General features: G+C 42.2%; 1 protein-coding gene across 1 annotated transcript in view; it reads left to right on the forward strand.

Moving 5' to 3' along the window:
* The first annotated feature begins 292 nt into the window (after window positions 1-292).
* Window positions 293-16,834, forward strand: part of LOC136005170 (neural-cadherin-like) — a 58,492-nt gene continuing 41,950 nt past the window's right edge. The window contains 6 exon segments of the mRNA XM_065662414.1: window positions 293-1,331; window positions 10,690-10,887; window positions 11,730-11,955; window positions 13,384-13,585; window positions 14,914-15,025; window positions 16,321-16,570. Of these exon segments, the coding sequence (XP_065518486.1) occupies window positions 293-1,331; window positions 10,690-10,887; window positions 11,730-11,955; window positions 13,384-13,585; window positions 14,914-15,025; window positions 16,321-16,570 (2,027 nt within the window).

Here is a 16,834-nt window from a genome sequence, read left to right on the forward strand (position 1 = left end):
AGCGGCAGGTGCAGCAGGCGGCGATGCTGCAGCACGCGGAGGATCACCGGGGCTGGCGGGCGGTTAACCCCAAGGAGACCTGAACCAGGCGCACGGGGCGCTTTATTCCGTGAGGACCGCGCGCGCAGTGGTAGGGCGGGCAGCGGCGGGGCGGGGCGGGGCGGCGCGGCGCGGCGCGGGGGCTACCTCAGCCGCCCAGTGTCCGCGGCGCCGCGGGAGCTGCGGGCAGGGCAGGGCAGGGTAGGGTAGGGCAGGGCAGGGCGGCGCGGCGCGGCTCCGGCCCGTGGCTGCCATGTTGCCCCGCGGAGCACTGCGCGCTGCCGGCTGCCTGCTGCTGTGCTGCGCCCTGGCCGCCGCCCGCGCCGCGCCGCGGAGGACACCCTCGTTCGACGGGCACGTCGCGGAGAACCGCGCGGCGGGCACGCGCGTGGGCGGGCTGAGCATCCCCCTCACGCGGCTGGCGCTGGGGCCGTGGTGCGCGCAGGTGCGGGGCCGGCGCTGGCGGCTGCGGCTGCTGGGCGAGGGGCACGCGCACTTCCGCGTGTGGCTGCACGCCCGCACGGCGCGCGTCCTGCTGCGCACGGCGCGCCCGCTGGACCGCGAGGCGCACGAGCTGTACGCGCTGCGCCTGGCGCTGTGCTGCCGCCGCTGCCTGCCGCGCGCCGCCGCGCCCGCGGAGCTGGCCGCCATCACCGTCCGCGTGCTGGACGACAACGACAACGCGCCGCGCTTCGCGGGGGGCCCGCGCCGCGGCGTCACGCGGCTCCGCGTGGAGGAGACGCTGGCGCTCGGCTCCGCAGTGTGGCAGGCGCGCGCCGAGGACGCGGACGCGGGCGCCAACGCGGAGCTGCGCTACTTCGCGCTCCCGCGCAGCGAGCACTTCTTCGTGGTGCCGCGCAGCGGGCGCGTGCTGCTGGTGCGCTCCCTGCTGCACCTGCGAGCGCCCCTCACGTTGCGCCTCTACGCGCGGGACCGCGGGCGGCCGCCGCTGCTCAGCGCCCCGCTGGAGCTCGAGGTGCTGCCGCAGCCCAAGCGCCTCCCGATGCCCCGCGATGCCGCCCGGCGCCGCCGCCGGTCTGTGCTGGTGCCGGCCCGCGCCGCCGCCCGGCCGCTGTCCCTGTCCGTGCCGGAGGACGCCCGCCCGGGCAGCCGCCTGGCGACGCTGGTCCCGGAGCGCTTCGCTTCCGGCTGGTTCGAGCTGGTGTCGCCTCCCGTCGAGGAGTCGCCGGTGCGTGTGGAGCGGGAGAGCGGAGCGGTGACGCTGAGCGCCGGCCTCGACAGGGAGGCGGTGGCCCACTGGGAGTTCGTCGTCCGTGTCCAGGAGCGCACAGGTACGTGCGGGCACGAAGACACACACTGGGGCTGCCCACAGACCTGCGGCCTCTGCGCTCGCCCCCGGGGTGGCCGCCGCAAACAAGAGTTAAGTCTGTACCCAATAGTGGTCCCGTCCCATCTATCGGTTGGAGGACGGGTTGTCTTCTAAGGACTAAGAAGTCCCCAAGTGACAGCACGTGCATGGCAGTGGTTCAGTGTCAAGCGTTGTATGCTGCTGTTAGGTTGTGGAATGTCGTTTGATCTTTTACATCTGCATAACTATTAGAACAGTGTAGGGCTCAAGAAGAATTTTATAGCGTAGGGGGTATGTACTGCCCAGCTGTGTAAAAATGCGTGGGGCAGTGGGTTGGTTATCGGAATGTAACTATTTCACCTGTCAAGATTCTTAGTCATTAACAGGCAGCATTGGAAAGTGTGTGGTGAAACCAGAGTGAAACTTACGTGATACACGTGCTGAGACGAAGCACTTTGGGTACGCAGCGCTGCTTACGCGCGACTGCTTGCTGAAAAATTCTTCCTGTAGCTCTGACCTGTAAGTGGGTGGCCTGAAGCAGCTGAAGCCATCGAGTTTTGAGTCGTTAAAGCTCCGCGTGTTTGGTGGGAAGTTTTGAAGGGTTGGTGCCTTCGTGTTTCTATGGCTGCACTTCTCTTAAAAACCTGGGGATTCGAGCGTGCACCATTGAACATCTATGTGTGATTTAAACTGTCATCTTTTACAGGGTCTTAGGTAGAATAACTCATTTAAATGTCTAGCTGATTACATCTATTAGTTTTTAAAATTCTTTATTTTCATTTTGAATTATCTTAATATTTTTCACCTATGAAAATAGAGCTTAGTTTAAGCATGTTTTTAATTCACCAGATGGTGGGTGTCTGCGTTCCTGCCCTGTTTCTCTCGCTATTTTTGTGTTACATGTGATTCTAACATGTTTTGAAGATTGCCTGGAATGTGAGTATTCAGAAGAAAATTGTATCAACAGAAGCGAGTTGGTTGAATTGATTTCAGCTTGGAAAGGTTTTGAGGGGGTTTTGTATTGTTTGTTTTCTAGTGCTTGTGAAAACTAGCAACATCTCAGCAGTGCAACTGCTCAGAGTAACTTCTGTTCTTCACAGAGCAGCACAGGCAGGCAGAGGAGAAGATTCCCACACTTTTCCTTTCCCTCATCTTTTCTGTTTTCTGAATGAGGGCAGCCTGCAGGAGTGAGAGGCAGTTTATTCTTTGGTGTCTGTTAAATCCCTGAGGATGTCCACGGGGATTCTCATTAGCACTGACAGTTTCAGTGACTTCCCCCAGAAATTAAAAGGAAAATTTCAAGAGAAATTCAAGAGTTCCAAGAGAACTTCCCATCTTGCAGTAGAATGGTAGCTGCTACCTCTTTAGCTAATTCTCCCCTTATTATAATGCTTTTTGGCTGTCAGTAATCGTTTATTAAGACCCACACTTTGTTATTCAAGGATGTCTGTTGGAACAATTAATTTACAGTTACTACTTCACATCTGGGCATGCTTGGGTTTTCTGTGTGCCACTCTCAGCAGATGGATACCACGCTGGGAAGTCCCTGATTACATGGGTATCACTTGAATCTCTTTTAATTTGTAATTTATACTCAGACCCACTCTGCCATGAGAATTTAGCTCCTCTGTTGCTTTCTTTACTTTTGTACTTTTCTGGTTTGCTTAACTTCTATTTTAAAAGCCATATGAGGGTAAGGGGCAGAGATGTAATAGACTGTCATTATTCTTTGAGCCCCTCAAAGTCATCTCTTCAGAAGGTTTATGTTTAATGAATGAGCAAACTGCTGTACTTAAAAGTAGCACATCAGATACTTCATGAATTTTCAGAGATGACAGTAGAGAAATATTTGTATGTAATTGTACTGTTTCTTGAAGGATATACAGTAGGACTGGGTACAATAACCAGTGGCTTTATCTCATGTTAGGGTATGAAAATGGGAAAAGAGATTTCTCCTGATGGCAGCTGGAGGCTTAGGACCTTCTGGAAATGTATCTTCCCAAACTTTTTGTCAGTAGATATTTTAAGTGAAGATGTATTGCAGAGTGAGGTGTTAGAAGAGTCTAGATACTTGCAGAGTCTTCTCAAAATAATGTCCTCTCAAACTCCAAATATTTTATTTGCAGTAACCAAAATAAAAACCCCCAAACCCCCAATTAAAAAAAAAAAAAAAAAAAGTCTATTTAAGGTGGAAGTCTTAGAACTTGGAGCAGTTTAAAAAACAATAAAAAAATACTAACTCAAGTACTTAATTTACTAATACATGTAGGCCAGTATGTAATAGCTGTATTGACCTAAAGTCTTGCAAGACTTTTAACATCCTCATAAATCTCCTTTGAAAAATAATTGAAATGACCTAAAAATGCCAGGAGCAACCTTGCTTCTTACCTGTTATTGTTTAATCATAATAATGTAATATCTCTTCCCTCAGTACATTCAAGGACTGTATAATAGTTGTTCACAGTTGTAGCGACATGTTCAGTCAAGTACATATTCTGTATTGTCAGATTTTTTAACTCAGTGTGAGGCATTGTCAGTTTTATCAATTAGACTGGTGCAGAGAAGCCTACATTTTTAACCAATACAAGCGCTCTATTTGCAAGTCTTGTCTTTTAGAAGTATCTGTTGGATTTTTGAGGGAAGAGACATTCCATATAATACTAATGCAGTCAGAAGTCTGAGAATTCATTTGGTTTCATAGGCTGACAGCATCTTTTATAATTGGACATGGTGAAAAGAGATGGGTTTAGGGGCAACTCCAGCACACAGTATTTGAAATGGCAGTCATCAAACTATTTCAGCACACATATTTTCCAAGCCTTGTCTTAAGCAGTGTAATGTTCAAAAGTTGTTGTTAACCAAACGACTATGTAGTGAAGCCCTCTTTTCTTTCCTGCCGCCTTTGGTGTAACAACAGAGGTAGGTGGGGAATATTTTTTTCCAGTTGGTGTATGGAACGACAGATTTATTACTTTGCAGTAGCTGTGTGAAGTCCAGTGCCCCCTTACTACCCAACTTTGATACCAGGTTGGAGGAGCTAGTTCATGCTACTTCCCGTTGAAACCCATTCCTAGAAAATCACTGGTGACATAAGTGGTTTTTTTCAGATAAAACTGGATTGGGTAGAGCCATAAAGAACTAGTGAAGAACCCCAAGAAGAAAGGAACAATTATCCAATAAAGATATTTGGTCACTTACTTTGATTTTCAGGATGTCCTTCAATTTTGGCAAGTCTTTAACTTGGACTCCCTCAGAGGATCATGACTTTGAGAGGGATTTCATTCCTTCTACCTGCTAAGTTCCTCCATGTGTCTTAAATTTTGTGTGAAAAATTACTAATGATTTCACAAGCTTGTGACATCCATTTTAATTTATTAGAAGTTTTCCTAAGCTTTTTGGGCAAAGTATGTATCCCAGTTTTCATAGTATGTGAGTATTAAAGTTTTTTCCTGTGTGTAGTGAGTTTTTTCAGTCTTAAGAACAGTTTATTATGCACATGTGGTTTGTATCTCACCAAAGGATTACATTTCTAACTTTGAATAGTTAATCTAAAATGTTATGTTTTCTCCTATAAGTTTAACCCTGCCTTGTTAAAGCTTCTTAACAACTGTATTTAATGAGACACTCTCCTTTTGAGCATGGAGGTTGGAAAAAGGAATCTAGCAAGGAAGCTGACAACAGATGCTGTCCTTGATCTGCATAGCTGTTTGCTGAAAGGCATTTGAATAACAGATTTTCATGCTTTTTTCTTGGGAAAGGGACATCCTTTCAAAAAAGTGAATTTTGTCTTTAACTAGGAAGATTTTAGGTATCGCACAAATCCTATTTGTGTTGTGGTTTGGACCTTGTGGACTTGAAGGAATGTTGTTGGATGTACAGTAATTCTGATTTTACTAAATGCGTTTTCCACTGAGGTGGCCTATGTTTTTTACATCTGTTGAAAGGTTAAACAGGTGTTGTGCTGCGATTAGTCTAACATAAAATGATGAAAGTCTAAACCGCAAGTACATCACATAGGTAAACTATGACATTTTTTGAAGTGCTTCTGTTGAAGCCATCAACTGTATTATGTTGATGTGTAATTCTTATGCAGAGTATGTTGGTAAAGAGCTGACGTCGTTAGCTGTATGGATCTAGAAGTTTGCCTACACACAGACATATTTCAGAGACTGATTATTTGTATTTTTTTAGTGACTTACTTGCTGCTTTTAAAGAACGTTTTTGCTGTGGTTGAGCTTCCCAGCAAGTCACTTAATGTTCTGCTTGTTTGGTTGGTGATATTTTAAGGATGAAAATTGTGAGTCATGGCATATCATATATTTCCTGTGAGCAGAAACTTGAGCCAGCCAGTGTTTTATGTTCTTTAATGTAGCTGGAATTCAGAGGAAGGCAGCATAATAAATACTTTTGTTTATCAGTGTCAAACACAGATAGGCTTGAAAAATAAGCAATTAGATACTTTTGGTGAGGTTTCAGCAGTAGACTTTGAGAATTGATTTTGGTGATAGGGAATGAATTTCAGTGCTGCAGCTTTTATCAGTAATACCAAGTTAAAAGGAAGTAATTCCAACTGGAGGGAATGTGTTAGAAAAAACAGACTTCAGGATGAGCTGCCCTAAGAAGGATTTTTGATGATACATGAATTGACTCTAATAGGGAATTAAGCAGCTAAAGTAGGAAAAACCTCTGCACTAGAGTTTATAATTTTAGTCTTAATTTTTAATATAAATTGAAAAGAGAGCAGTAGAGAGGGATAATAATTTTGATATTGCTAAAGGCAGGTAAGTGGTGTTTGCAATTACGTGGGAAAAGCAATCTGCTCACAGAACCTGTTTTCATTAGTTTCCATAGTGAAGTAAGAAAAGAGGAAAAAGTACTTTCTGGATGAATAAAAAGATGATTTTCCCCTTTTGAATATGAAGTAGTATTTTCTATATGGCTTCTAACAATACAAATTTTTAATAGAGGATGTTCCAGGGTTATGTTACTGTCATGTCTATGTGCAGCAAGATGCCTGGAACTATTCTTTTAGTAGGATTTTTTTTTGATGGATGGCATTGTGTAAGATACCTGCAGTCTACCTGGCTTGAAAGTCAAGTATCTAGCATTTAATATTGAGGAAATTCTTGTTGCTAGTGTGCTACAAAACAGTTCGAAAATTCTTTTAGGGATGATGAAGCCTGTGTCAGATTCCTGACTTAGTGTCTCAGTACTGGGTTGCTGTGCACCACTGAATATAGTTGAATATGACTTTAAGGTCTCTTAACTATTAAAACACGAGTACATGGAGGAACATGCCCAAGTCCTTTAATGTTTTGGTTAATAATGTTTGTTAGAGCACGTGAGGATTAATCTCAGTGCTGATGCAGTTCTCCACAGTTTCCTTACAAGCAGAATAATTAGGTACTAAGTACCAGCATGTTAATGTTTAATAAACTGACAGTAAGTGCAAGAGTGAAATTTGTATCCTGGTTTATTACAACTTGTTCAATAAATGTCAGTTATTCTGCAATTGTGACTTATTTTTTGGTAGGGGAATTCAGGCACTTTAAAAACTTTAGAACGTGAAACTGCATGGGTTCACGGGGTGATTGGGATACTGATTTCCAGACTCCAGAGAGACAAAGACGAGTAACCTTTCTGCTCCTGGCAGGGTTACCAATGTGGCGTTCAGATCCTCTATAGATCTTGTTATTACAGAGGCAGATTTTGTAAGGTTCTTAACTTGGTTTCTAAGTTAGTGCTCGTTATTTTAAGGCTGCAATATGCCCAGGCAAACCAAGCTATTATTGAGTATTTGCAAACTTGTGACAGCTTCCACAAGACCTGTTCTTTGCAGGAGATAGACAATTTTGATACTAACTTCTCCCTTTTGCTCATATTCTTTTTGGACAGCTTTGGGTGTATTTCTGCTTCAGACTCAGATCAACATCTAACAAGTTCCCTCTGCAGTTTCTTCAGGTGTCTTGAAGTGGTTGCCCTGGAACTTTAAGAACACACATTCTGACATGAAACACATCTCTTTGAAACACATCTGGTTCTATTTAGTGTGGTAGTAGGAAATAATATTCATGCTGCTGCTTTTTACATCATGATTTACATCATTACTTTTTACATCAGGGTTGGTGGGGAGGGACTCTTCATTAGGGACTGTAGTGATAGGACAAAGAGTGACGGGTTAAAACTTAAACAGGGGAAGTTTAGATTGGATATAAGGAGGAAGTTCTTTACTGTGAGGGTGGAGAGGCACTGGAATGGGTTACCCAGGGAAGTTGTGAATGCTCCATCCCTGGTGATGTTCAAGTCCAGGTTGGACAGAGCCTTGGGTAACAAGGTTTAGTGTGAGGCGTCCCTGCCCATGGCAGGGGGGTTGGAACTTGATGATCCTTTTCAACCCTTACTATTCTGATTCTATGATTTTGGGATGGTTTTTTGGATGCTCCATCTGGCTTGTTTCGTGTTATACAGAGGAGAAAGCAGGTAGCTGCTTTCACGAGTCTGTCTAAATGCTGAAGGAAATTAATTATACCTGGGTGACTACAAGGGTAGAGCAGTAGCAGTATGGGCTACTATACTCTCACCTCAGTATCAGTCATTTTTATTGTGATGAAGGAATTTGAGTTTATCTTTGGAACCTTTGGCTTCACATGCAGTGTTAAAAAGAACATTTGGCTAGAGAAGCCAAATGGAGCATCCTCACAGCAGGGCTCCCAACACTCCTGGCTGCAGAAGTAAAGTATGTAGCACACACCAGTCATCTCAATTAGAGTTAAGAACACTTTGTAAAACTGGGATGTATGTGGTAACTGAGAATTTTTTCATGAAAATGTAAAAATGCATGTTGCACATCTCTGCGTTCTGCAGTGGTGCGAGGCGTGTTTAAGGCTCTTTTTCGGGAAACTGTTCGCTTCTGTGATTTACTGTTTGATAAATTAGAAGTTTGATTTTGCTGTAGTGACGAGTTTCTCACATGTGCTATCTTAAGCTAGTATTATATTCCTTGGAACATTAAATTCTGATTACAGAATATAGTTATACAGAAATCAATTTGGATTTAACAAGTTACTGTCAGTACACTTTCTGTTGCTCCTTAGAGAAGAAGAAAAAGTGATGCACTCAGAGTTACAGTTCTGAAATTCAGATGAATTAATACAGTTTTACCAGTTTAGGAAGAACTTCTGTGATTTATGTTGGCTGATTCTCTATTAACAGAATTGTCTGGATAAGAACAGAAAGCACTGAAAGGTCATGATGGGTTAAGTCTCAGTAAGAAACTTACATTTGCCTGTGTTAACCACAGCACCAAGGAGTTTTCTTTACCACAATCCACTTACTGGTTGTTTATAGGTTGCAGATTACGATTCAGTGTACTAAATATGCCACTTGCCATCAGACAGGGGATCCAAAGTGTGAAAAGCTGAAGCTTGCCAGAAGCTGGTGTGAAAGATACATTAACACTTCTGTGGGAGTGAAGGGATAAGGTCAGTAAATGTTCATCAGACCAAAGCTGGAACAGGGATGTTTTTTGGAGAGGGATGTCAATTAAGGAAGTAGGGAGGGAGAGCACAGCTTGCTAGGTGGCACACCTTCCTGGGGGAATATCCCTCCCTGGCAAGATAACACTACAAGATCAGACATTTTGGCAGCGCTTCATGTTTAGAATCTTAAATACTAAGGTCTTTGTATTATTAATTAGATTAAGCCTGGTAATTTTAGTTTAGTTCTTTGTATGGTGTTTCAGTTCCTGTAAAGCTATTTTGAAAATAAGTGCGTTTATGCATTTTCATGTATAATAATACTGAAATCAAGTATTAACACCATCAACTTTCAAAATTCTGACTTTACATCCATTACTAAACTTGTGGATAAATTGTGTTGTAAATATAGACAGCTGTTTTTACCCAGACCACATTCCCTTTTACTTTCCAGGCTTATTAGCTGGGGCATAGTACCATGTCAGCGCAGTTACACGCTTTCAGAGTCAGGCAGGGTGTGCATACACCACTCTTCTGGAGTTAAAGGCATTCAAGATGGACTGCAGGAGCACTCAAGTTGGCTTCTGTAGCAAAACTTTTTACAAGTTCAGTGCCAGTCCACCTGGAACCAAGCTGGCCAAAAGGCCTAAGTTCATAGAATCCCAGACTGGGTTAGGTTGGAAGTGATCTTAAAGCTCATCCAGTTCCAATCCGCCTGCCACAGGCAGGGACACCTTCCACTAGACCAGGTTGCTGCAAGCCCCTTCCAACCTGGCCTTGAACACTGCCAGGGATGGGGCAGCCACAGCTTCTCTGCGCACCCTGTGCCAGCGCCTCAGCACCCTCGTTGTAAAAAATTTCTTCCTAGTGTCTCATCTCAATCTCCCCTCTGTCAGTTTAAAGCCATTCCCGCTTGTCCTGTCACTACAGGCCTTTGTAAAGAGCCCCTCTCCAGCTTTCTTGTTGGTCCCATTAGGCACTGGGAGCTGCTGTAAGGTCTCCCTGTCTCTTCTTCAGACTGAACAAACACAGTTCTCTCAGCCTGCTATATTTATATTGTGCTCCCTGATGTTACTGATAATACTTATCATTACAAAAAATACCACCTTTGGCTCAGTGTTGTATTACACCAGCCAAGTTGCATCAAAATGTGAGCTAGGTATATGTGATTGAAGGAAGCATTTTTATTTTTTTTCAGCTGAAAAAAAGGAGAAAATGGCTTTCTGTCTTCCATGTCACTTTTCTTCCTTAGGGACATGAAGATTTTAATCCTATCTTTTGGTCTTGTGTTCAGGAACTTGCTTCAATCAGGATGTTTTCCCACTTTTTCCTCCTTTATCAGGAATGCTTAGCTCCATTCCTGGAGATTTCGGAGCAGTTTCTTCATTCTGACATTTTTCCTTTCTGCCACCTTTTCAGTAATACCTGCCTCATAGTTACTACTTGTTTAGGAGCTTGGTTGTCTTCACTAGTTAATTTAATAATAGTAGAGATGTAGCAAACACTTCTTCCTCAATTTTAAAAGATCTTCTGTAGTCCATTTTTGAAGAATTTGGATAGTTCCTTTTCTGTGGTGGTTTGTTTCTGGATTTTTGTTTAGTTACTTATTTTTAATAGCATTTAATCTTTAATACAAGTGAAAACCATATTAGGATTTCAGGGAACTTCCTAACCAGGAGAATCCCTACTTAGGGTAGACTGGTTAGAATTTTTTGGCAACAAATATTTAATTTCCACAGTTCAGAGCTGCTGTAACCATTGCACAGTATTGCAGACAATATACAGTCAGGAACCTATACGCGTTTCTGTTACTCTGAGTGTCGTTAAGTAGCTGTCTAAATGTCTTTGTTTTTCTGTGACCATTAGGGAAGGATTGGTACTTGGAGAACTTGTCACTTACTGTGACAGATGTAAATGACAACGTACCCAACTGGGCCATGGAGCCCTTCCCGTTTCTGGCTGTGGTTTCCCCTGAAGCTGCAGGAGGTACTGAAGTATACAAGCTGCTTGCTCTGGATGGAGATGAAGGGATCCATGGAGCTGTAGAATATTTTCTCTTGGAAGGTAAATTTTAACCCTCTCAGTCCTTGTATATTAGGCTTCACTCTTGTGACTTCTTTGGGTTTTAGCCTCAGTTTCATTAGTGAGAAATCTTCCCTTCCTCCTGTAAAAGGTTCATGAGCCTTCAGCTCTGCGTGTGAGAAAAATCAGCTTTTATTGAGGGCATGGACTGATCTGCCAGCTTTGAAGGGTGTTCTTCTTTCGAAGTGGAGTTCCTGTCCAGAATGTCGCCTGGAGGTGGTGGGGGCTGGAGCAGTCAGGCCTCCTCACAGCTTTGGCAAAGGCATGACAATGGCAGCAGTGGTCAGCACTGCTCTGCTGGACTGTCTGCCTTTTTATGAGATAGGGCAGTATGTGGAGCACGGTTTGTTGGGTGGAGAGGGCTAATGTTCTTCTCTAACAAATTTTTAAGGGACTGGGTTGTGCCTTAGCTTTGCAAAGCTAACAGACCTATTAATAACTTGGCTCTTAAAAAAAGTAGTAGTTCAAAACTGGGTAAGAGAAGGGGAGTAGCAGCACCACTCCAAACGTGGTTTTGTTATTCTTGGCCAGGAATCTAGCAGGGTATTTTCCGATAAGGGATACTTAGGGTCAAACAACAGTGAAGTATTGGAGGATAAAGAGGAGTGATAATTGTGCAGAGAAGTAAACTGCAACTTAGAAATGTACTCATGAACGTGATTACTGATACCTGATTTCAAAGTTCTAAACAAACTTCTGAATTTTTGTGTGCATGCTGATTCTAAGCCAAAACCAACTAGGGCATTGATACCCTATTTGCCTCCTAGTTTTAATCAAATAAAACTGTCTTGCTGACGGCAACTTGTGGATTTGTTTCTTTTTAGGTGGTGAAGACAGATTTGAAGTTGAGAAGGACACTGGCTGGATTAAAACAACGGGTTTGCCACTGGTGAAGGACAAGGAGTATTTACTGACTGTACTAGCAGCAGATAAACTTGGAAGCAGAGGGTCTCCAGCCTCTGTTTCTGTAATTGCTGGATTTCGACCACCACAGTTCACTAATGTGTCTTACTTTGTTTATGTTCCTGAAAGTATGCCACAAGGAAAATCGTAAGTAACAATTAAAAATAATGCAGTGAGATTGTTTCCTAGTTTATTTTCTGTTCGGTTTCCCCAAAGCCTCAATCTTATTTGCGAATCATAAATAGATACTGTGAGTAGAAATTTATATATCTTTATAGAAATGATCAAGATGTAAAATCCTTAAATTCTGATATTTAAATTGGACAAATAACACAAGGACACAGGAAATTAGAGTTGCTGTCACGCACTGGATTTCTGGATTTAGGATTTCACAGCCGTGGGCTGATTTAAGGCTGCTGCTGCGCAGAGGAGCATCACCAGATCTTCCTGTGCATTTGGTCTGCCACGAGTGTTAATGTGCTATCTGCAGGGGCAGGCTGATCCTGTGAAAGACCAAGCCAAGAAAAGAAAAAAAGTTCTTAGTTGGGTTATTAAATGTGTTCACATCATGGCTTTTAGTGCTGTTGGGAGAGGAGAGTGGCATGAACATGCAGACAGGGTTAGAGTTAGAAGGTTAGTTAGTTAGGGAGTTAGAAGGAGGGCTGAATAATTCCTGCGAGCAGGAACACGTCAGCTGGCTGAAACTGTGAGACCATCATAGGAAAATACAGAAAAAGACTAAAGTGAGATAATGACCAACAGCAGCCATTTCCATTGTTTCGGTGGTGCTGCCAAGGGAAATGAGAAGACAGCAGCATGGAAATGTAATGGGGACAAAGGTGTTCAGACAAACAGAGTTTTGTCTTCTGGATTGTAGTTTCAGTGGATTGTAATTGTCCACAGTAGTTGTCTCATCTGGGAGACAGAATTCTTTTTTCTAAGAAACCTGCATGAAGGCAACAAACACTTAAGGAATTAGTATTCTGTTCTATTCTTAAATTACTTTTACTTCACACTGCAAGTGTTTTTCACACTTGACTTTAAACATATTGGACTTTGGCAGAAAAAAAATAGTATGAGATGAGCTAAAAACATATGTCCTGTATAACCTTTAACAAGCACGCTGTTAGTGACTGGCTTTAATCCTTTTGCAGTTACCTTATGAAGCTTTACGGATGGTATAACTGCAACACCAAACTTACTATACCATTATTAGAATGAATCTGTCACATCTTGCTTTAGCTTTTTTTTTGCTGCCTGAAAACCGTCATTGTCGTAGTGGAAAGTTAGAGTAGGCAAACTCAGCTGCAGCAGAAATGAACTCCTGTGTTCCTGCATGTTAAATCCCTATTGGGTTCTGCTTCCAAGAATTGTATCTTTATCAGTTGAACCTCAAGATGATAGAACTACTGTGTAACTGGGTGTTTGAGTTTGGTGTTTAGGTACAGCTGTCAGTGGTCAGACCTGCAGGATTGCAGCATCATTTCTGATATGGATAATTTTTGTCCTGTTTTCCAGTATGTTGTATTCTGTGCTTGAGTCCTTTTTTTTTTTTTTTTATTTTCTTTAATACAGCTTTCTTATAGTCACTGCTGTGTCATATCAGAAGAAATCCCTGAGCTACAGTTTACTGACGAATCCCAGTGGTCTGTTCAGTATTGATCAAGCAACAGGAGATATCAGTTTAACTCAGAGTGTGGATTATGAAAGTGACCAACACCAGTACCTTCTTTTGGTCAGAGCACAGGAAAATGAGCAGTTCAGCAGTGCAGCAGAGGTAGGTATTCACTTCTGGCAGTCTGTATGTGTTACCACTTTCCTTCAGCCTTTCCAGATTTCTGTACAGATTCACTAGGGGCTCCTGTTACCCCAGTTCATGCTGTCTATTCTGTTGTCCATTTTAAAAGTCTCTTTCTCTATGAGAAGATGTTGATTCCAATTTAAAACAAAGGCAGAGCAGAAAATGATTTGTTTCTGATGAAGAGCACATAGTAATAAAAGCTCACATATATTAAAAGATGATGGTTTATGGTGTTCTGGAAAGCTGTTTCTCAGCAAAAACATTTGTAAGTATAGTTAATAATGTTTGAATTCCAGGATTCACAGAGCTGGGAAATGCATGCAATGTAACAGCTTGTTCCTGCTGCAGGAAATGAGATGCACACTATAGAGGGAACAGGGGGCAGGCTTATTAGGAGCAAGTATGAGGACACAGAGAGATACTGAAACAGTGTCTGTGTCAGCGTAACCGTGGCTGTAGCATACCAGGGAGTGTTCATTTTTCTTGACCGTTTTATGTACTACAGGATGAAGAGTAGTGGAATATGACGTGAAAGAAGATTATGAAATGATTTTACAAATACATTTAGCCTAAACATAGTTTAACATGTGCCTGCTTTACACTGATACAACCTTAACAGTTAAGAGACAGCAACTCCCTGTTTATATGAACCTGTGTAAGAACAGGCTGTGTATACGTCTGCCTGTTGCACTGTAGTGCTGAATACATCAACCGACTTCTGGCAGTCTCAAATGTGACAGTACGAACTGCCATAAAGGCTAATTTAACTCACTCCTTACTGTTTGGATTGCAGGCAGTGCAACTGTGGACACATATTAGACATATGAATAAGACAACATTTTAAAAGATGTTAAAAGCAGAATTACATGTCTAATTTATGCTGCTGTAACTGAATTCAGAACTTGGTCTTATAATGCTAAAATGTAATATGCTTGGTAGTAGAATCATTAGTGTTAAAAATTACAGAGGTGTTAGAAGAAAAGATAACGTGAAAAGGGTGCTTGGAAAGCAGAAGGTCCATTTTCTTTTAAATTACTAACAGGAAATTATCAGTGGAGATGAAGGGTGGGTGGAAAGTGTTGCTGCAAGGGACTGGAACTTGGCAACTAGAAGTATTTTGGAATCTAGTGTTTCAACATTTGTTAGAGCAGTCTAAGAAAAATAAAATGGCTTATCCTATGTGCTATAGCTTGTGAAGACCTCAAGGATGTTTTCAGGAAGTTCTTCCATCTGATATTTGTAGAGCAACAAAGTTGTTGTCTCAATTCACTTTGCTGTTTAACGTTCCTCTTCTCTCTATTGAGGTTTTGGTTGTAATCACAGATGTGAATGATTGTGCCCCTGAATTTCATCAGTCAATTTACAGCAAGGTTGGTGTTCCTGAAACAGTTACTATGACAACTGCACTTCTACAAGGTTAGTGCTTCTAAGACGATTTGTTATGTTCAGTATGAGTATTGACATTTTCCTCCCACTAATTAGACTTCAGCTCAGAAGGCAAAATTGCCTGCCCCAGCATGGGTAGTTGCAACTCTCTGAAGACAAATGCCACCACTTAGAATTGGGTCATGATTATTTACTGCTGCTACAGCCCAAATAGTTTTGAGGGACAGACAGCAAAGGAAACAAATCTTTGTGGGATTTTGAAGTAACAGGACTTCAGTTGGGGTTCGTATTATAGCAGCAGGCTTATAATAGCAATCTTGCAACATTTCTTCTCTTGAAGGAAGAGAGTGATGTTTGATCAGAAATTATGGACACATCACCTCACCTTTTCTGCCTGTCTTAATTCAAGAGTCCTACATAAGCTTGCTGTAGGATATACTGCTTTTTTGCATTGAAAGCCTCTTGTGTGGTTTAACTGGTTTGTGGGAGGTTTTATTTAGGTGCTTGAAGAAGATGACTTTGCTTCTTCCCAATGTAACCAGTAGCTTAAGCTTTAAATGATGATGCTTTGTAAATTAGGTAAACTTTGGCTTTGTAGGCTACAAAAATCTTACGTTGAAAATGTTTATAAAGAAATGGGCAGATCCTAGCAATAAAATTTATGTCACCTAAGTGGTTCTACAAGGGCCTTGTATTAGTGTTCAACCCTTACACAACTTTTCTATAAATCTTGAGGGGAGGTGTGTGAATTAAACTACAGGAAAATTGCTGTTCACTAGTAAATAGGATTTTATAGCATCTACTGTTCTACTTCATGATTTATCCTGTAGTAATAGTAGTCTGTCAGTTACTATTCTGGTAACTGCTCTCTTAGCATAGGGTTTTGTAGGTTATGGGTAGGACCTGACAAACACATAACATGAGGGAGTTGAATAATATGTATATATATTTAATATTAAATCACACAGCGTGTGATCTGTCTGAGTGATCTTAAATCAGCAGTATAGATTATGTGGACATGAGAATATATACCTTTGTGTGGAAATAGGTTCTTGATAGTACAGGGTTCTTTAATTCCAGCAAGGGCAAGATCTAGCTGCTGAATTCAACCAGGGACTTTATTTTTTTTAAAACAACTTATTTTCCAGTAAGGGTTAGTTCAATAAAAAACACAGGGCATAGCACAGTTGTATAAATTATTTCAAGCACCACATGCTAAAGCAAATGCCATTACTGTTTTATACTGCACAGTAATTCTCTTGTTATAGTACTTAACCTTCCAGGTAACAAACTTTGATCTACACAATGTCTTTCTCTTTTAATAGTGACAGCCACTGACTGCGATTCAAAAGAGAATGCCGAATTGCTGTATTACACTTTGAGTCAAGACTTCAGCATTACTTCTCATGGTACTGTTTTTCCAGCAACACGGTTAGACTATGAGCGACCTAACCATCTGTATGAGTTTATAATTATGGCTGTAGATAAAGGAGAAGAGCCAAAGACTGGGACAGCAACTGTTAGGATCCGTGTTTCAAATGTGAATGATGAAGCACCTGAGTTTTCCCAGGCAATGTAAATACATATTCTTAAAAACTCTGTTATTTTTGTCTTTTACTGTTGCTTTGTATCTTTTGGTCAAAAGGCTAGTCATTACAAGATGGCAACTGGCTTCAGTTCAATCAAATCTAAGAGTTGGACTGACAGATGCGGGTTGGTCTTTTGACTCTGATACTCTCTTACTACCAGAAAAGAAAAAAAGTGTGGTTTTTAATTTTAAAGTTTAGGCATACTTTCAGTGTACAGTAGGACTTACGTGTCTGTCTAGATAGAAGAAGT

Source organism: Lathamus discolor, chromosome Z (assembly GCF_037157495.1).
Source record: "Lathamus discolor isolate bLatDis1 chromosome Z, bLatDis1.hap1, whole genome shotgun sequence".
Classification (NCBI taxonomy): Eukaryota; Metazoa; Chordata; class Aves; order Psittaciformes; family Psittacidae; genus Lathamus; species Lathamus discolor.